The 20,237-nt window shown below is 52.8% G+C and overlaps 1 protein-coding gene across 1 annotated transcript in view; it reads right to left on the reverse strand.

The window, feature by feature from the left end:
- The window catches only part of ZNF282 (zinc finger protein 282), a 31,080-nt gene extending 10,843 nt beyond the window's left edge, over window positions 1-20,237 (reverse strand). The window contains exons 1-7 of the mRNA XM_045864099.3: window positions 19,942-20,237; window positions 17,261-17,680; window positions 10,385-10,511; window positions 9,744-9,863; window positions 7,926-8,045; window positions 5,881-5,994; window positions 4,384-4,497 (exon numbers count right to left, since the gene is read on the reverse strand). Of these exons, the coding sequence (XP_045720055.1) occupies window positions 4,384-4,497; window positions 5,881-5,994; window positions 7,926-8,045; window positions 9,744-9,863; window positions 10,385-10,511; window positions 17,261-17,680; window positions 19,942-20,106 (1,180 nt within the window). The 5' untranslated portion in view covers window positions 20,107-20,237. The remainder of the gene's footprint in view (window positions 1-4,383; window positions 4,498-5,880; window positions 5,995-7,925; window positions 8,046-9,743; window positions 9,864-10,384; window positions 10,512-17,260; window positions 17,681-19,941) is intronic.

Raw genomic sequence — 20,237 nt, forward strand, 5'->3', positions numbered from 1 at the left:
ACAAATCTCAGAAGCACCCCCCCCGCCCCGCGAGGCACCCTACTACACTTCTCAGTGTGCCCTCCTTTTCCATCCTTTGCGAGAATGTCGTCATACCTTCTCCTCCAGCCTCTAAAGTGAGCACTTTTACTCTAGACCTCACTGGCCGGGAACTGATTCAGACAGAAGCACAGGACCTCGTTCTGGCTGATGACATTGAGGAGGAGGCTTCTGGGAGTTTTCACACTCCTTAGAGTGCAGGAAGGATGGCCCTTCCTTTCCCTCTGGTCTGGAGGTGATTGCTTAGAACAGCTGCCACCATCTTGCTCCAGTCATACCAAGGAAGCGGAGCCGAGAGCTGGAAAGAACCTGGGTCCCGGATGATGTAGCCCCATCCTTGCATCAACTGAGGCTGAAACTGAACTGCCTCTTAGTTCTATAGGAGAAAACAGGTCTTTGTTCCTCAAGGCAGTTTGAATCAGGGTTCTAAAGCTAATGGAGAGCAGCTTACTGGACAGAGGTCCAGTTATCCCCCAACTTAAAAGAACACTCTCCCTGGACCCCATGTGCTCCCAGGCTCCAGCTACAGTCTCACCTCATCTCTGACCTCATCTCTGTTCCTTTTCATACCAATATTCCTGACGAGTGCTCTACCCTTGCTTTTACTGTTTGCTTTCTAACTCTGACAGTCAGGCATGTGTCCTAGTACACCACCGAAACAACTTCTGTCAAGGTCACCAACAACCTCCAACCTGCCAAATCAATCCACCTGTCTCTTCCCAATCCGGCATATTCAACCCCTCCTTGTGTTTGAGCTAGTTGACCCCTTCCTCTCTTGAGAGAGTCTCTCCTCTTAGCCTGGGTGATGCCCTTGCTCCTCTGGATTTCCTCCAGGCTCACACCTGGGCCTCTTTGTCTACATTCTCCCTAGATCTCAGAGAGTCCCCAGCCTTAAAACAGCCTCTGTGTAATAATTTAGCAGGCCTTTGTCCTTGGTTCCTAGGAGGTAGCCTCTAAATCCTTGGAATTTCCAGGGTGATAGTAATGTCTTTGTTATTCGTGGTAGGCTCTGATGTTTTATGCTGACGGGGTAATTCACGGTAAGTGCCTCAACAGTTTAAGCTAACTAAACAGTTTAAGCTAATGGGAGGACTCAGGATGGGGGCTGGGTATGCCAGAAAGACCATCCACAGACAGGATTAGAGGGTTGGGGCTTTGAGCCCAACCTCTGGAGAGGGGACGGGCTAGAGAATGAGTTCACCTCACGGCCAGTACGTAGTTCAATCAATCACAAGTACGTAAGGAAACTCCAGCACAAACTCTGGACATAGAAGCTTGGGTGAGCTTCTCTAAAGGGCAGTGCTCTGTGTATTGTCATACATCACTGTGCTGGGACAGTGACACTCCTGATCCCACAGGGAGCAGACACCAGCTTTGTGTTTAGGACCCTTCTAGAATTGGTCCTATGGATCTCTCCTTTTGGCTTAGTTCTGCTTTGAATCCTTTTGCTCTAGTAAAACTAATTCTAAGTATAGTAGCTTTCCTGAGCCCTGTGAGCTGTTCTAGTCAACTGCTGAACCTCAGGGGTTAATGGGAACCCCTGGATTTGTAGCCAGCCAGTCAGGAGTGAGTGGGCTGGGGACCCTCGAACTTGCAGCTGGTGTGCGAATAAGAGCAGTCTTGTGGAGCAGGGCCCTTCACCTATGAAGTTTGGTCTAATTCCAGGTAGTTGCAGTGAGAAGTCGTTGCAAGCTACAATCCCCAAATTCATGTAGCCCCAAGCTCTCCCTTGAACTTCAGACCCCGCTACGTTCATCTGCCTACCTGATGCCATCTCAGATCGAACAGGCCCAACATAGAGCACTGGGTTTACACAGTAAACTGGCTCTTTCCCAGGACTCACCATTTCCGTAAAGGGCGCCCCTGCTCTCCTGGTTCTTCAGGGCCCAACCCTGGGTGTCACTCTTGACCGCTCGCCCACCACACATAGTCCCTTAGCGACACGTCCAGAGTCTGTCCTGAATCCCGTCCACTTCTCTCCCTGAGCACTGACCCCATCCCAACTCTGACGGATGGTCATCTCTTACCTGCTCTGTACCAACCACTTTAGCTTCCTAAATGGCTTCCCTGCTTCTGGCTCATGGTTCCCCCCGCACTGCAGTCCGTTCCTGAACTTATCTTTTTAAAATGTAAACCAGGGGGCACCTGGGTGGCTCAGTTGGTTCAGCGTCTGACTCTTGATTTTGGATCAGGTCATGATCTCGGGGTCCTGGGATCGAGTCCCAGTCAGGCTCCCTGCTCAGTGGGGAGATTGCTTCTCCCTCTCCCTCTGCCCCTCCCCCCTGCTCTCTCTCTCTCTAATAAATAAATAAAATCTTAAAAAAATACACATTCTTTAATATACAATTGAGGAATCCCTTTTACTAAAATATAACGTCCAGTTAGGCTGAAGTCAGCTAGGACACCAGGTCTTTCTTGCATACCCCCGGGCTGGGGAAAGGAGTTTGGCAGGGACGGGTACCTGTGTTTTACAGGTTCTGTGTTTTACTCTCTACTCCCACTACCCTCTCTCCTTCCAGCTCCTCTCCAGAAGACATGATTCCATGTCTTTAAACTTCAAAGAAACCACAGGTGAGATACTAATTTCAACATTAACAAGTGGAAGGCAGGCCCACTTTGGGAGAAAGTCAAGAGGCTCTGGTGACTGGGCCCGTAGGAGGAGCATTTCCAGATGCTTCTGTCGCCCAAACTCTGGGCACTGCCTCCCCAGTGCTACGGTTCAAAGGCCTCCCAGAGATAAAACATGAAGCAAATCATTCTATGACTCGGTGTATCCAAATTGAGGAGGTAAAATGATCTGGTCACTTGCAAAGCCTTGCAACCTCTGCATGGACTTCCCTAAATCCGTCCCCACAACCACACAGATCTCCAGGAAAAGGCTTGTCCAGGCCCACGTACTCCTAGCCAACTTGGAAAAATCAGATGGTAGCATCGAGGGACAAAGGTTTGGGCAGAATTCCTGGCATGAGGTTGGATGAACTAGTACGTATGCCTTCAAGGCCAGAAATAGTGGCCTGAGCACTGTCAAGAAAGAAGTGGAAACTGCTGGCACTTCTTCCCGTCCTCACAGACAGTGGCCTGGCTTCCCCTGTCCCATCCCCACCCCAGCAGCAGGTCAGAAGAGGAACCACTTTAAGTTCTATTTGAAACAAGGGCATACTGCTCCTTGCCCACTCCTCCGGCCCCGGCCTGCCCTTCCAGACTGGACTAAATTTGTCTCAGACACTGGGATCCACTTACCTGACTTTTAAATGGCTTTCCAGATCAGAAATAATCTATGTCCTCAGCTCTGCCCTGGACTTTAAGCTCCCGGAGGGTGTCAGGAGTATGCACAAGGAATATATTGTTTAGCTGCTCCTTCAGCACACTGACCAGCAGACGCTAAGTCAGCCGTCTTGAGAACAAGGAGATGGTAGCGGGTCTGGCAAGGAATGCCAGCCAGACGCTAAGTGTTAAATAATCCACAAACATATGCCTAAGGTCTGTGGCCAATAAGTGGAACTTCAAAAAAAGACCCAGGAGACCCAAGTCAGGTGAGACGTTTGGTCCCATACCTGTTGTGGGTAAACAAAACAAAACAAAACCCTTCTCCTTATCTGAGCTTCAGTATCTTCACCAGCTACTGTGGGGTGCCCGCTCAGGGCTGGCTTGGGACTCCGGCCAGTGTTTTCTGGTACGTGAGCCACCCACCACCATTACCTCCTGCTCAGGTGCCAGTGGGTCAGCTCCCTCCCAGCCCACCCTCCTTTCCCTGCTCTTAGGGGCTGAACTACCTCCCCTGGAAAGATGTGTTGAAATCCAAACCCCCAGGACTGCAGAAAGTGACCATATTTGGAAATGGGATCTTAACAGAAGTAATTAGTTAAGATGGGGTCAGACTGGAGTAGGGTAGGCCCTGAAGACAGCCAGGTGAAGACACAGACACGCAGGCAGAACACCACGGGGGACAAAGGCAGAGACGGAGCGACGCACCTATAAGCCAAGGGAACGCTAACCCTTGCTACAAACACCAGAAGCTAGGGATAGGCAAGAAAGGGTTCCCCTACGGCTTTCAGAGAGGGCATGCCCCTGCCGACCCCTCGACTTTGGACTTCTGGTCTCCAGAACCGGAAGAGACAACACATTTCTGTTGTTTTAAACCACCCAGTTTGTGGTACTTGGTTAAATCAGCCCTAGGACAAAAACACACCGGCCATCCTCCAAAAGGAAAGGGGACAGTGCTCTGATACAGATGGGCGAAAGGCTGGCATGACAGAACATCACCTATGGGGGGTGGGGGAGGCGGAGGCAAGCAACCATCCCCGCAGATGAAAGACCAGGGGCCCCAGGGGGCGCGTTACTCACTGGGGCCAGAATCTAGTCCGAGCTCTCCTTCCATTGAGTCGCGAGGGCCCCATGGGTACGGCTGTTCCTCCTGCTTGATCCATGACAGAATGTCGTGCGCCGAGATCAGAGACTCTGTTGATGGAAAGAAGGCAGTCGGAGATGCTGTTCACGTCCACTGAGCCTCCCATCAGAGGTTAGAGAACCATCACGTGCAAAGGTCCCTGCTGGTGCTCGCAGGGCACGTGGTGGCAGTGGTCTTGCGTTTCATACTGGCCGTCCTCACCCTCCCTGCCCTCAGACGTGGTATCTCGCTCGTGCTCACTACACATCGGGAGTCGGCCAGGGAGGAGGCGGCCCGACCCAGTGTCTGTGCAGACGCAGAACCAAGATCGGAACCTGCATCTCCCAGCTCTGTCCACGGAGCCCCAGAGCAAACTCTGGGTCCAGAACAGGCCAGAGGGCAGCCTGCTGTCTGACGGCCCGTGGGACCAAGGGCTGAGTGGTAGGACTTCAGAACCAGCAGCCAGAGGAGCGGTGAACAAAGGTCTCGAGAGAGCTGGAGTGTAGACTGCTGACTCTCTATCAGGAAGGGCTGGCTTCCCCTCCTGGCCTGGACCCCTTCAGTTTCTCCACTGTGAAGTTGTAGGGTTGAAACAACAAGGAATGCTAGATTTTATGTCTGATCTTCTCTTCCTGGTATGTGGGGGAGGATGAGACTATGGGTCATAACCAAACGAGAGGACACTGGACTTCCCCAGCTGTGCAAGCACATGCGTGCGTGCGTACACACCCACACAGATACCCACATGGACACACACCCCCACACACACACATGCACACACACACACATATGTGTGCAGGCCCCAGACGGGTGGAGCTTCTTTACTGTTCTATATGCCTGGACCTTACCCAGAAGTTTCTTGGAAGACATTAACTAGTGTTCACCCAGGAAAACTTGCATAAAATGTAAATTTCTTTCTTTCTGTCACAGAAATATACCCAACTTTTAAAAGCCTTTCTGGTTATGTTTATTGTTCAAAAACTGTTGTTGCAGAAATAATTTTAGTATCAGTTACGTTGACACAATAAATTATCAATTTAATGATTCATTTAGAAAAGTCCTCTCTTGGGGTGCCTGGGTGGCTCAGTCGTTAAGCGTCTGCCTTCGGCTCAGGTCATGATCCCAGGGTCCTGGGATCGAGCCCCAAGTTGGGCTCCCTGCTCAGCGGGAAGACTGCTTCTCCCTCCCCCACCCCCCCTGCTTGTGTTCCTGCTCTATTTCTCTCTCTGTCAAATAAATAAATAAAATTAAAAAAAAAAAAGAAAAGTCCTCTGTACTTTATGAATGGTTATATTCCAAAATCCGTACGAAGTTCCTAACTGAAGAACATGCTGTATTTTATTCTCTGAGCCTTTCATTGGCCTTTAACCAAAAGTGATCACATTGATTTCCCCGCATACAAAGTTCAGTAAGAGTCTCCTTGTCCTTGATATTCATCCTGGTATCTTGCTCACCTGAATTGGGGTCCGTTGGAATATCTCTCTCTGCCAGATCCTGCTGATCCCATACGCATGGGTGCTCCTCCTGTTTAATCCGGGACAAGAGGTCCTGGGCAGAGGCCGGGGAGTCTGTGGGAAAAGAACAACGGAGGCATCAGGGGACATGAAATGCCTGCAAGTTTGTGCGCTGAGTAAATCTCTCATTTCCTGCAATTATTTCTTTTCCTTAAAATTCAGGCATAATTAACGTATGCTAATTAATTAAAGGTTTAAGTCGGCTTGGCCCCAATTAATGGAGCTTTTGCTGCAAATAAGGGTATACTATAGGGGAGCGCCATTCACAGTGACTTCGAGAGAGTCTTGCTGTGCTTTGGGAACTTCAGTCCTTAGACTGAGACTCAGCTTGAGTACAGACCACCACCATGGACAGAGGTATTCTTAAGGCGATTTTCCAGAACAGGATGCCTTCCATGAAGCCGTTTAGATCCACCATTTTATTGGGATTTTTCTTTCTTTTTCTTTTTAGATTTATGTATTTATTTTAGAGAGAGAGAGACAGACAGACAGTGAGCACATGAGCAGGGGGAGGGGGGAGGGAGAGGGAGAGAATCTCAAGCAGACTCCGTGCTGAGCAGAGAGCCCCACGCAGGGCTCAATCTCACGACCCCCAGATCATGACCTGAGCCAAAACCAAGAGTTGGACGCTTAACTGACTGCGCCACCCAGGCGCCCCTTAGTGGGATTTTTCTAAGGTGTATGCTACGTTTTTCCTCTGCGGTCTGCTAAAACTCATTTAACTTTATTGCCTTCTTATCTCTTACAGATTTCTTTGAAGATATTAATACTGTGCCACAGTCCAGGAGCATGCTTGATGGAAAGGGACCGGCCTTTCCCCCACTCAGATGCCGCTATTACTTAACCTGGGAGTGTGAGGCTCTGACTAAGAGGGGCTAAGGCTTGTGGAGTTCTAACCTGTGGATACGTATGTTACTAGATCTTGTGATGGGTAATTCTGTGACAGCCAGGCCACAGTACACACATAGTTGGCCAGACATTATTCTAACTTTTTTTTTAAGATTTTATTTATTTATTTGTCAGAGAGCGAGAGAGCACAAGCAGGGAAAGCAGCAGGCAGAGGGAGAGGGAGAGGTCGACTTCCCGCTGAGCAGGGATGTGCAGCTTGATCCCAGGACCCTGGGATCATGACCTGAGCTGAAGGCAGATGCTTAACTGACTGAGCCACCCAGGCGCCCCCAGACATTATTCTAGAGGGTTCTGTAAACGGATTTTATTTTTTGAGAAGATTAATATTTCAATCAGCAACCCCTGCCTTCCATAATGTGGGTGGGCCTCATACCAACAGGTGAAGGCTTCCACAGAAAAAGACAAACCACCCCCAAGGAAGAGGGAATCCGGCCAGAAGACTGTGCTGGGTCTCCAGCCTGCAGATTCTGGACATGCCAGCCTCCACAATCACTGAAGGCAGTTCCTTAAAATCAGTCTGCCTGTCTGTCTCTCTCTCCACACGCAGATACATACCCACACACACCCTGTGGGTTCTCTGGAGCACCCTAATACACATATGCTCTCAGAGGCTTCTCACACAGAGTCCAGCTGGAACGTCACCTAAGAGGAAACCCACCCCGCCCCCACGACTACCCCACGGGCACAGAGGCAACAACCCATAAATACTTGTTGAAAACAATGAAAGCTCTTCCCAATCAGGAGCAGGTCCTATGGACTGATATATTCCCAGACCACAGCGCTTCATCATGAAGTTTCTTACACTTAGTACTTCTGCCCTGATACTCCTCTTCAAGGGGAGGAAGGAATAGTTAAAAACATATAAAAAGAGAGGTAACAGGACGAGCTAAGCCCAGATGTGCTATGTTTGTGCCCTATGGGAAATCCTGTCTCTCTGCCCATTCCGGACCCAACTCTTACATTTCCAGCTCTGGCCTCTGGTCTGCCACCCACGACGGATGATGCTGGGGGCCTGCAGACCATGCTGGCCCTTTCCGCTCCCTCCCTGGCTTCAGGCAGCTACTGGGCTCACTCACCAGTAATGGACTCCGTGGGGATGGCTCTTTCCTCCAGGCCCCGCTGACCCCGGACACATAGGGCTTCCTCCCGTTTCACCTGCGATGATGAATCCTGTGCAGACACCAGGGGCTCTGCTCCTGGGGAGAGAGAAGGATGTCATTTGGGGTTTTTTTCTGAACAATCATCACCCAGATGTTCTCGGGGTCAGGAATACAGCACATAGAAGCACAGGAGCCTCGGGCTCCTGTGGGCAACTGCGGGAAGTAGAAGGTTCTGTGAGCAGAGAAATAATCAGCATTCCGGACAAAGGGGTAGGCCAAGCCGCGGGATGCGGTGTAATGAGGCCCGGAGAGAGTTCCAAAAATGGCCCAGCCTGGGTTTGGTGCTAATCAGGGCAAGGCCAGAAGTTTGACCTCTGTGTACAAGATGTTCATGTTCATTTTTCACCCCAGTCAGAGGGAGGTGGCCACACCCACCCACACCCACACACCATTACCAGCCTTCTGCCTGGTCCCAACCTGGATGGATAATGCAGTGTCCTCACACATACAGGACAATGATATATCCTCTCTGTAGACCCCAAGATGTGACAAACAGGGTGTGTCCTGATGTTCTGTGGTGCGACGTACTAGCCCTGAGAGCAGGCGGCTCAGGTGGCTGGGGGGAGATCAGAGGAGGAACCGGAAGACTTGGATCCTGGTTTCCACTGTGCCCCCAGCCCAGCAGGTGAGCCATCCGACCTCTCTGGTTCTCGGCCTGCTCGTTCCACCCACAACACGGGCACAGCGGTCACCATGCCAGCGCACGCACAGTGATGGATGACAACTAGGTGACACTGCTGAGGTCCAGGGCCGTAAGCATGAAGGGCTTCCCCAGCTGCTGACCTCAGCCCCTGCAGTGCTTGAAGATGGGGAGTGGGCCGCCAGATGAACTGTCTGCAACACGCCAATGCACAGAGACAGGGCCAATCAGTGGTGGCCAGGGGCTGGGGGCTGGGGGGAGGTGGGACTGACTGCTCACGGGTCCGGGGTTTCCCGTGATGAAGAGGTTCTGGAATTAGATCATGGTGATGGTTGCACAACTTTGTGAACCCCTGAATTATACACTTTAAAAGGGTGACTTTATTTATGGCATATGAATTATATTCCAATGAAGAGAACAGACTGGAAAGGAAGGGGCTGCCCTGAGTGACCTTCTAAAGGAACTTCCTGAGGTGGGGTGCCTGGGTGGCTCAGTCGTTAAGCGTCTGCCTTCGGCTCAGGTCATGGTCCCAGGGTCCTGGGTTCGAGCCCCGCATCGGGCTCCCTGCTCCGCGGGAAGCCTGCTTCTCCCTCTCACCCTCCCCCCTGCTTGTGTTCCTTCTCTCGCTGTGTCTCTGTCTGTCAAATAAATAAAAAATAAAAAATCTTGGGCGCCTGGGTGGCTCAGTTGGTTAAGCGACTGCCTTCAGCTCAGGTCATGATCCTGGAGTCACAGGATTGAGTCCCGCATCGGGCTCCCTGCTCGGCAGGGAGTCTGCTTCTCCCTCTGACCCTCCTCCCTCTCATGCTCTCTCTCTCAAATAAATAAATAAAATCTTTAAAAAAAAAAAAGGAACTTCCTGAAGAAGGGCAGAGTTTGTATGATAAGGCAGAGAACACAGTTCAGGCTCGGCTGCACCAGGGGCAGCACCACTCAGGAGAGCTGAGGGCCTGACGAAAGGCCTCCGGGGCACAGCCAGGACTATAGCCCTGGAACCTTCCATTCCAGCGAGAGCTGACCAGGGACAGCGCTGTCAGGAACTACATCTCCTCGGCTCCTCTCCTGCCCCTGGGGCTCTTTTCAGCGGCCATCACCTGTGTCTGGATCCATTAAGATTTCTCTCTCTTCTGGGTCACGCTGCTCCCACACGCAAGGCTCTTCCCTGGGCTCCACCTGGGATGGAGCATCTGGCTTGGGCACTGCACCCTCCGTGTCTGGAATGAGTTGGAGGGGAAGGAAGCACACACAATGAAGTTGACCAACGGATCCCGATCAAGGGCAGCCGCAGAAGTCTCCCCCACCCAAGACCCCCTCCCCAGCAGAGAGCCCCTCTCGGTGGTCGCCGATACCTATGTTAGCTCATCTCGTAGAAGGAACCCTGAAAACAAGCCAACAGACGCCCAATTTCCAGCGTAGAAATAGCAGGACTCCGAAAGCCAACAGCAGACAGACTGCGGCTCATCCATGGGGAGGCAGCGTGTAGTCACATGCCAATGATGCAGTTTGGCCGTGTTCCAGAACAAAAGCAGTGCAGTGCTCAATGCTATAGTGACAGGCCCTGTTACTGGGTTTCTAACTGTCATCTTGTTATACTCATTCTTTCTTTATAGCGTTATGAGCAGATAGTTACTTGCATTTCCATTAGGGATGAACACAAACACTTTGCCCAGGCTGATAAGCGTTTTACTGCCCTCTGCACAGACTGCTTGCCCTGGAGGAGGGAAGGGGCTCTTACCCAGGGACATCAGGGTTTTATAGTTCTCCTTAACAAGGTTGTTGTAAAGCTCCTTCTGCCATTCGTCCAAGTTCTTCCACTCATCCTCAGAGAAGTAAACAGCGATGTCGACAAACGTCACGGGAACCTTGGCCAAGAAGAGTTTTAGTCTGACACCTGCTTGCTTCTCCCCACAGCCTCCCCTCCGTTGGCCACGGGGCCCCTTCCACCCTCGAGCCTGCTTCTGCTCGCCATGGCTCCCCGTCCCCCAAATCCCAGCCCAGTCCACAGGAGTGGAGTCAGCCCACTCTATTCCTGATCTTCTCGTGCTCCCCAAACAAGGATGGTCAACACTACCTTTTTTTTTTTTTTTTAAACGCATTTAACCATATCCTCTGTAATTCCACGTTTAGGGAAACTGGGTCCCTGAAGGTAAAGCCAAAGTCAATGTGCTGCTTTCGGCACTCAGGGTGACAGAGGTGTGGAAGGTTCTCCGAGAGGGGATCAGTGAGCCGAGGACAGTAAAACCCTGTTACAAAACCTGTCTTTCCAGTCAGGTTATCTCAGTAAGGTACACAGTTACATTTTTGTCATTAAAACATGTAAATCTAAGGGCATGTGCTAGAGCTCCAGGATCTTGATCTGTTTCGTTCACCGCTATATCCCAAGCATCTAGAAGCAGAGAGTCTGGAGCCAGTAAATATTTGTTGAATACGTTGAGCGGCTGGCTGTTGCCAATACTAGAAAGTTCCACCGCAGCCTGAGTCAACCATCCCAGATGCCGGGCCCCTGTTATTTTAGGCGGTCTCGTCTGTTCTATAAAACTGTTACTTCGGTTTGACAAGGGTCCTCTGGACTCATCTTGGATGCTCAGCAGCGTGGCCTTGCCTTGGCCCACATCGTTCAGAATGGTTTCACTCCATGACTTCAACATCTGAACTTCCCTTCTCGGACACCCAGCCCTGCCCCCACCCACCCCCCACTCTCACACCCACAGGACCAGCCTTCCACTCGCACTCAGAAATCCAACCCCTCCCTTCTCCCTGGCCCTAATTTGAGTCCACTGGTCTTTGCACCTGCACACAGGGCCAAGCCAGCCTATGTGGCACCCATTAGGAAAGGACCAGCCCTCTGGGCTCCAGGCCCACTGGTGTCCAGCTCGGTGAGTGGGCAGCGCCTTTACACAAATTAGAAATGTCTGCTCTCGGGGTGCCTGGGTGGCTCAGTCGTTGAGCGTCTGCCTTCGGCTCAGGTCAGGATCCCAGGGTCCTGGGATCAAGCCCCGCATCGGGCTCTCCCTGCTCGGCGGGAAGCCTGCTTCTCCTTCTCCCGCTCCCCCTGCTAGTGTTCCCTCTCTTGCTCTCTCTCTCTGTCAAAGAAATAAATAAAATCTTTAAAAAAAAAAAAAAGAAAGAAATGTCTGCTGTCACATCAGGTGCTCATAACCCTACGGGTATCCTGTGCAGGTGTTGTGTGCGTACTTGTATGTCACCCACTGACTGAGAGCTCACCCACCACCCATCTTTAGAGACAGAACAGAACTTTTAATTTCCTGGACCTTCCACCAGACTGGGGCATATCCCCAAGCCGCGAAAACCGATACAGACCACTTTCTTCATTTTCATTTCCTGCCCCTAGACAAGTCACACAATTCTGCAGGCGACATCCACCATACGTTCATACCACTCGTCCCAGGAAGCCTCTGGTGGATCTTGTGGACCTCTCCTGTGCTCTCTGGGAGGCTTCTTCCAAACTCTCCCCTCTCCCCAACCCTCCCCAGCCGCTCCCCCGTCTTCCCGATCCATCCTGGATCCTGATCCCAGGTAGCTGCTGGCAAGCTTCCTTGCCCTTCTCACCAAGCCAACCCCCCGCTAATGTGCCCTTCATTTCTCCTCCAGCCCCTGCCTGTGAAACTCGACTCAAACAAACTTTTCTCTTTGACATCTCAGGCTCTCCCTCTCCAGTGGCTTTCCCTTGCAGGTCATCCAACTTAAGATGAACCGCCACTCAACTCTGTCGTCTCAAGCGACTCTACTCTCCCTCTTCACTTAAAACACCCCAAGAGACACGCTTTGTGCTTCCTTCTTCACAATTCATGCATCCTTTAACGCCTTAAAATCTTGTCTATGAACTCCCCATGCTCTGAAACCACACCCTGGAAGGCTGTCGGTAGCCTCCTGTTAACCCTTACCCTTTCAGACCTCTTTGCAAGGGCAGATCGCCTTTCTGGAATCTCCTGCTTGTTTTCCACGACTCTGCTTCCTCCTGCCCACTCAGCTTACTACCTTCTCTTCCTCCCCCAACCCCAAGGCTCTGCCCTTACCTTTCCCTGTCCCTTCACTTTTTCCTCAGCAAGTTCATTCTTTGCACAACTTCAGTGGTTACCTCTGTGCGGATGATACTCTTCAGTTTTCCTTGTTCCCTATAGAGTTCAGATTTCAACAGCCCTCTGAGTGGCTCTGTTTAATCGCTTCTTAAGTACCTCAAACTAAATGTATCCAACACCAAGTTCATCATCTTTTCCAACATGCCAACTCCTCTGCCTCACCTCACCATTTTTATGAAGAGTCACAATTCTGGAATCATATTCCCACAGTTGGAAAGAGCCATCACTACATAAAAACTTCCCTGTGCCAGGATACAGCAGAAGTCTGAGACCGGCCAGAGACGGCAGGGAGCCTACAGTCTAGCTGGACAGAAAAGACTGCCTGTGAATTATCTGTCAGCCAATTAACAGGCACACTAGAATCCAGGAGGCACAAAGGATCTGAGAGACAACAGCCTTCCTTGAATCTGACAAAGAGAATGCACTTAGCATGGCCAACAGTACACAATGAATTATAACTATTAAGAGCAACATTAATTAACTCTCTCATGGTGCTTCATGGGGGTGGGTTTTAAAATATGTCCACAAATTCTTTGGCAGTCCCTTCAAAAAGTAGAGCCTGATGTTCCTCCCCTTTGGCGTGGGCAGGATTTAGTGACTTGCTTCTAACAAACACATTAAGGAGTGATGTGTACAATTTCTGAGACTAGGTCATAAAAGACAGGACAGCTCTATCCCGGTCTCTCTCTTGGCTCACCCACTCTGGGGGGAGCCAGCTGCCATGTTGTGAGGATATTCAAGCGGCCATGTTGGGAGGTCCACACAGTGAGGAACTGAGGCTTTGCCAACAGCCAAGTGAGTGGGCCATCCTGGAGGCAGATCCTCAGGCCTCAGCCAGGCCTTCAGATTGCCACCAACTCAGTCAATAGCTTGATTACAACTTCATGAGACTCTGAGCCAGAATCACTCAGCCAAGCTGCTCCTGAATTCCTAACCCACAGAAACTGCAAGATGGCAAATAATTACTTTTTTTAGGCTGCTAAGTTTGGGGAGTAATTTGCTACATGGCAATAGAAAACTAAGACGACAGGGGCACCTGGGTGGCTCAGTCGTTAAGCGTCTGCCTTCGGCTCAGGTCATGATCCCGGGGTCCTGGGATTGAGCCTCACATCGGGCTCCCTGCTCAATGGGAAGCCTGCTTCTCCCTCTCCCTCTGCCTCTCCACCCTGCTTGTGTTCCCTCTCTCGCTGTGTCTCTGTCAAATAAATAAAATCTTAAAAAAAAAAAAGAAAGAAAACTAAGACGACAGGGTACACAGTGTTGTCCATCTACAAAATCAGTGAATCCTCACAACCCGTGTCCTAAATGTGCTGTCATCTTCGTCTTACAGATGAGAACCCTGAAATTCAGAGTGACCAGCTGGGTATTTACTTACAAAATTATTTACTTATACTTTACTTCTTTCCAAAAGATATGGAGACCTAGAAGACCCAGTCCCTCACATGAAAGTGTGAGCTCTCCAGCTGGACAGAGTCACTCAGCAAACACCTTCTGGATACTGACCGAAGCCGGTGCAGTTATAGACAAGGAGACACAGCGGTGAACCAAGCAGAAATTACATTCTGGTCAGGGAAGACCATCCAAGAAGACACAAAAAGAAATAAATATTTAAGGTGCCCGATGGCACAGTGCTTTGGAGAACATGGGAGCAGGGACGGGGAAAAGAGAGTGCTGGGACTGGGGGGACGTGGTTCTTTGGTGTTGGGGGGCCATGGAAGGGCAGACCCCTGATGGAAGCGATGGGGAGGGAGCCAGGCAGGTTCCCAGGGAGGGAGCTTTCCCGTGGAGGGAGGTCCCTGAGGTGAGACTGTGTGGCTGGAAAGGAGTGGACAAGAGGGGTGGAGGGGAGATGAGGTCAGAAAGGTGGGGCCGGAGAGAGGGCCCCTGACGGAACAGGGGCTTTTATGCTGCATGAGGTAGGAAGCCAGTTGGGGGTTTTAAGCAGAGGTAACTGATTTATATTTTTAAAGAATCACTCTGGCTACTCTGCTGAGAACAGATTGTAGAGGGTGAGGGACAAGGACGGGGACAAGGAGAGCAGGCAGGAGGCCATGGCAACTATCAGAGGCAAGGTGACGGAGTCTCTCACCAGATGATGGTGGGAGCAGTGGAGGTGGAAAGGAGTGGTCAGCCTGGGGACAGTATTTTGAAGAAAACTCAGATGGCATTTACTAATATATCGGAAGGAGGGCTGAGAAAGAGAAGAAGCAAACATGACCCCAAAGTTTTTGGCTTGAGCCACTGGAAGGGTAGAGTTGTCTTCACGGAGACGAGAATGGGGTAGAACAGGTTTCAGGCGGAATATGGGAGTTCAGTTTGGTCGTGTTAAATCTAGATATTTACCGAGTCCCGCTGCATTAGCAGGTAAGCATGTGAATCTGGCATTGAAGAAGGAAGTCTGGGCAAGAGACAGGGAGAGAGTGGGCGGGGGAGACTGCATTTGGAAGCTGACAGCACACAGGCTGTATTTAAAACCCCGAGACTGAGTGAAATCATGAGGGAGGGAGTGTAGATAATGAGCCAAAGGTCATTACCCAGCCCTGGACCACTCCAAACATAAAAGGTCAGGAAAAGAAGGTGAAGCCTGTGAAGGAGACTGAGTAGGAGCCACTAGGAAATAGGAACAGAATCAGGAGAGGTCACCTGGAAGCCCCGTGAAAAGGTGTCTCAAGGAGGGGGTGGCCACCTGCATGCAACGCCACCTTCAGGGCAGAGAAGATGAAGGCAGAACTGAGTGTGGACATCATGAGGGCGTTGGCAAGACCAACAGGATGGAGAGGTAGGAGCAGAAGCCTGATTGGCAGAGACTCCAGAATGATCCAATCACAACCTTACTGGAATACTGAGAATAGAGGAACATGCTCAATGAGACCGTGGAGGATGCAGCAGCAGAATCCAGAGAGTAAGAAACTCAAGAGGATGTGAGGCCTAGTTTCTTTTTTTTTTTTTTTAAAGATTTTATTTATTTATTTGAGAGAGAGAGAATGAGAGAGAGAGAGAGAGCATGAGGGGAGGAGGGTCAGAGGGAGAAGCAGACTCCTCGCTGAGCAAGGAGCCCGATGCGGGACTCGATCCCGAGACTCCAGGATCATGACCTGAGCCGAAGGCAGTCGCTTAACCAACTGAGCCACCCAGGCGCCCAAATAAATAAAATCTTAAAAAAAAAAAAAAGAAAGAAAGTAGACTGATGCCTGAGACTGGCTTAAAAATAAAACAGGAGGGGATGTGGGGGGGCGGGCTTTAGAGCAAACAAGCCTGGCCGAGAGCCAACAGCTGCGGAAGCTGGATGATGGGTCCGTGATGGTTCCTCACACTATTCTATGTACTTGTGTGGATGTTTGAGTTTTCTATAATAAAAAGGTTAAAAAGGACAGGGAGAGAAGGAACTGGAGACAGCAAATACACGTTTAAGGAATTCTGCTTAACGAAGAGCGGAGAAATGAGGCACCAACTGCAGGGAGAGGTAGAGCCGAGGGAAGTTTTCATCACAGAGACGCGTGATGTTCTAGGACGTCTAGAACGACCAGTAGGGGGAAGAGTTGATGACACAGAGGGGAATGGGGGGAAGGCGGGTGGGTGGGGGGAGTCAGCCAAGGGGGGAAGGGTGGGCCGGCGAGGCCGTGGGAACAGGGAAGGCAACAGGCTTGAGGCAGCATCGGGTGGGTGAGGGTCGTGGCTGAATGTATGCCTCTTGTAGTGACTCCATGTTCTCGGTAGACCAGAAGGCTGGGTCATCGACTGACAGTACAATGTTGATGATCCGGGGGTAGGGGGGGCAGGGTGGGTGCAGGAGGCGAGGGAATGGAAGGGGGAAATGGAACATGAATTCTGAGCTGCAAGAAAGCCAGCAGAGGGGATGGTCACAACTTCCTAGCAAGTCCAGTCAGCGTGGTTTGCCTCAGCCGCGTTCCAATGAGCATGTACAAAGATAACCAATGGCAAATGGTCCTCTGTAGGTGCCAAGTGGAAAACCCAAGCATGACGAGCGGCAGGAGTCTGCAGACACCCAGATACCTCGGGGGTATTGGGAAAGGTGACAGGAAAGCCTGACAGACAGAAGCAGGCAGATTCTGTGGGGAACGGGTGGAGGGCAGCCTCGTGGAGGTAGAACATTCATGACTCAGCTGTTTAAGTGGAGGCAGGCTTTAAGAGACACTGAAATAAGGGGCACCTGGGGGGCTCAGTCAGGTGAGCGTCCAACTCTTGATTTTGGCTCAGGTCATGATCTTGGGGTCATGAGATCAAGCCCCACGTCCAGCTCCACGCTCAGGGAGTCTGCTTAAGATTCTCTCCCTCTTCCTCTGCCCCTCCCTCCCTGCTCCCCCCGCCCCCCGTGTGCGCACTCTCTCTCTCTCTCTCAAAAAACAAAAAGAGAGAGAGAGAGAGACACTGAAATCATACAAGAGGGAGCCAGAGAATTTTGTGGGAAGGACCGGCCAAATGAAATTGAGAGTTTCGTTGACATGTGCTGGTCCTCACTTCCATCCCTGTCCCTGAGGACCACCACGTACCTTGGGGACCTCCCCCTTGCTGCCCGGGGGCAGTCTCAGGACCCAGAAATTTCGGTTCCTCAGCAGGTTCTCCATGTTCTCCAGCCGCCTCTGCAGCAGCCCGTACTCCTGCAGCAGGGTCCCCAGCACGGCCCACTTGCTCTCCATGTGGTTGCTGAACTCCACGGCCGTCTTCTCGCAGTCGGCCAGCTTCTTCTCGGCCGTCCCCGTCCGCCCCTCCAGATTTAGCAGCTGGCTGGCCTGAGCCTCCACCTTCCTTTCCACGGCCTGGATGGCGGCCACCACGGTCCAGAGTGAGATCTCTGCCGTGGGCAGCTGGGGCTCTCTCATCATGCGGTCAGGGAAGACAGGTGCCCTGTCTGGGAAGGGCGGGAACTGGAAAGGCATCGGTCGCCGGGCATCCATGTCCCACTCTTGAGCCTGTGTGCAGGGGGAGAAAGTGACAGCGGGGGCTGAGAGCCTATGTGAGGTGGGGAGGGGGGCCTGGGAACAGAGAACAACTAACCAGATGCCGCAGACTCTCGCCCCTCCACCGTGCCCCCCGCCCCAGGCTATGGTGTTCATTCCTGGCCCCAGCACTACCTCGAGGAGCCTCCCGGCCAACCTTCCCATCAAGATCGGTCACTCGTTTACCCACGTGACCCTTCGTAAGCCAAAGCTGCAGACCCCCGCCCAAAATGTCACCTGCCGCTTTCACAGCGCAGCTGTCTCCTCGGGGGCTAGACCTGACGATGAACTCTCTCGAAAGTCACCTAGTGCCTTCTGATTCAAAGTAAGAATTCTGGCCTAAGTCACCTGACCCTAATCTCCCCTGCAATCTCCAAGCAGGTTAGGGCAAGAATGATTATCTCTGCTTTAAAGATGATGGAACTGAGGCACAGAGATGTGGCTGGTCATTCCACGGCTCCTGGTGTCACTGCCCACCGGAGCAGAGCTAGGTGCTACAGGTAACAAGAGCACGGTTCAGGTAAGTGCTGCCCCCATACCCGGCAGCTGTGACCAAGGGAGACCCCAGAGAGCCTGAGTGAGCAGATGAGCAGCCTTTTTTCCATATCCAACTCCTGATTCATATTTTCTAAAATGAAAATAGGTTTGCCAAAAAACGTCATTCACTGAAGAGGGGACACGCCTGAGAGGAGAAGACTTTCTAGTCCACTTCCTGTCCCTGGAAGGTGAGGCCCCATGGGTCCGCTTTGGGAGCTGAGCCCTATGGCCAAGAGGGGGTGTTCCCAGTTCACTGGTGACCTGGGAACTGGCCCCATACCGTATACCCGTACCCAGGGCTTCCTGGCCAACAGCAGGGCTGATAACCAACTCTCCTTGCCATGTGGGATGGCAGGTGTCATTTTCTTTCCTCCCTGTTGCTGCTGACGAGGCCCTCGGGCTGGGCAAAGCGGAGGCCTGCTGCTGAGAGGTGACGTGGGCAGGCCAGGGCCACACATGCCAACTGCCCTAACTCAGAGCAGCTGTGATGGCCACAGAGGAACACCCCCACAGCTTCCAGGGACTCGCTCCGAGACGTGGGATAATGGGAGCAGGGCCCTGGGTGCCAGACCCTGCTAAGTAAAGAGACCATGCTTCCATCAAAGCCATCCATCTGAGCTCATGCAGGCCTCGCTCCTGACGGCCCAGAGAAGAAGACAAGGGCTGTCAGTGGAAGTTCAGAGCGTCACCAGGCCCAAATGACTTTTGGAAGGTTGGAGAGGTAAGGCTGAAAAATGATCCGACACAGCAACTCCTGGCTAACTGGTCAGAGCTGGTGGAGAAGCAGGCTAGGAGCAGAGGGGGCTTCTGCGGGGCCAGCCCCGGGTCAGTTCCCACACTCGCCCGGGGAACACGACTCCGCTCTCAATCAGCACCACCGCCTCACGTTGTACACGGTACACAACTCCAGAGCACTGACTCTCAAAACTCGGGCGCACACTGAGATCCTTAGAAGCTTCAAGAACTGACGGGGTCTACTCTCCACCCAGAGACACCGATTTCACTGGCTGGGGACGAAGTTTGGGCGTCAGGAGTCTTAAAAGCTGCTCAGGTGACTCCAGCGTGCAGCCAAGTTTGCCAACGGCAAAGTCACCTCTCAATGGCCCCCTTCCTCCGTCACAGCCGGTGCAAAGGAGAAGTGAATGACACGTTATACTTGGTGAGAGATGGCAATACAACATTAATACAAATCTTTTTGTCCAGGTGGCTAGGGTGTGAACCCGATGGTGCACTGCGGTGCGCACACAGCCGGGGCCCGGGCACAAGTGCGCGAAGGGGAGCCCGGGCCGGGGTGCGTGCCGCGGTCACGGCTCCGCTAGGTCCCCGCCGCCTTCCCCCCGGGGCCTCCTCTGGGCGCGGGCACCGGGCCCGGGCAGCACGCGGCCTCGGGGCCTGCTGCTCGGCGGCGCGCGCGGGCCGGGCCTGCTCGGGCGCCGGGGCCGGGCGCGGGACTCGGGGCCGGGCCTGCTGGGGGCCGCTGCGCCCCGCCTGCCGCGCGAGTCCGCCCGCGCCCCGGCCCCCCCCGGGCCTCCGATTCGGCGCCCGCACACCGAGGGCCCTCCGGCGCCGACGTGCGCCCCCCCCCCGCCCCCCCCCGGCGCCCGCAGCCCCGCGCCCGCACCCCCAGCCCCGCAGCCCCGCGCCCCGCCCCCACGGCCAGGCGGCGCGGCCATGGCGCTGGGCGGGGGTGCACCCACCTGCATGGGCGGCATTCCCTCGGCCATTTCCCCGCGCAGCGCCGGCTCCTGGTGGCAGACCTCCTCCGGGGGCAGAGCCTGGGCCCAGCTCCAGCTCCCGCTGTCCAGCCCCAGGCCCTGGATGCCCAGCTGCTGAGGCTGCGGCCGTGTTGACACAAACTGCATCCTGGGAGTGCTGTTCCCCGCTCGGGCCGGCCAGGGAGAAGAACGTTTTCCAGGCGCCTTCCCCCTCGCCGGGGCCGGACAGCTCCATCTACAGCCCGTAGGAGCAAACAGTCCCCTTCGGCGGCGCTCCC

Source organism: Mirounga angustirostris, unplaced genomic scaffold (genome assembly GCF_029215605.1).
Source record: "Mirounga angustirostris isolate CCGP_5_RB_7025 unplaced genomic scaffold, mMirAng1.0.hap1 SCAF_12, whole genome shotgun sequence".
NCBI classification, from domain to species: Eukaryota; Metazoa; Chordata; class Mammalia; order Carnivora; family Phocidae; genus Mirounga; species Mirounga angustirostris.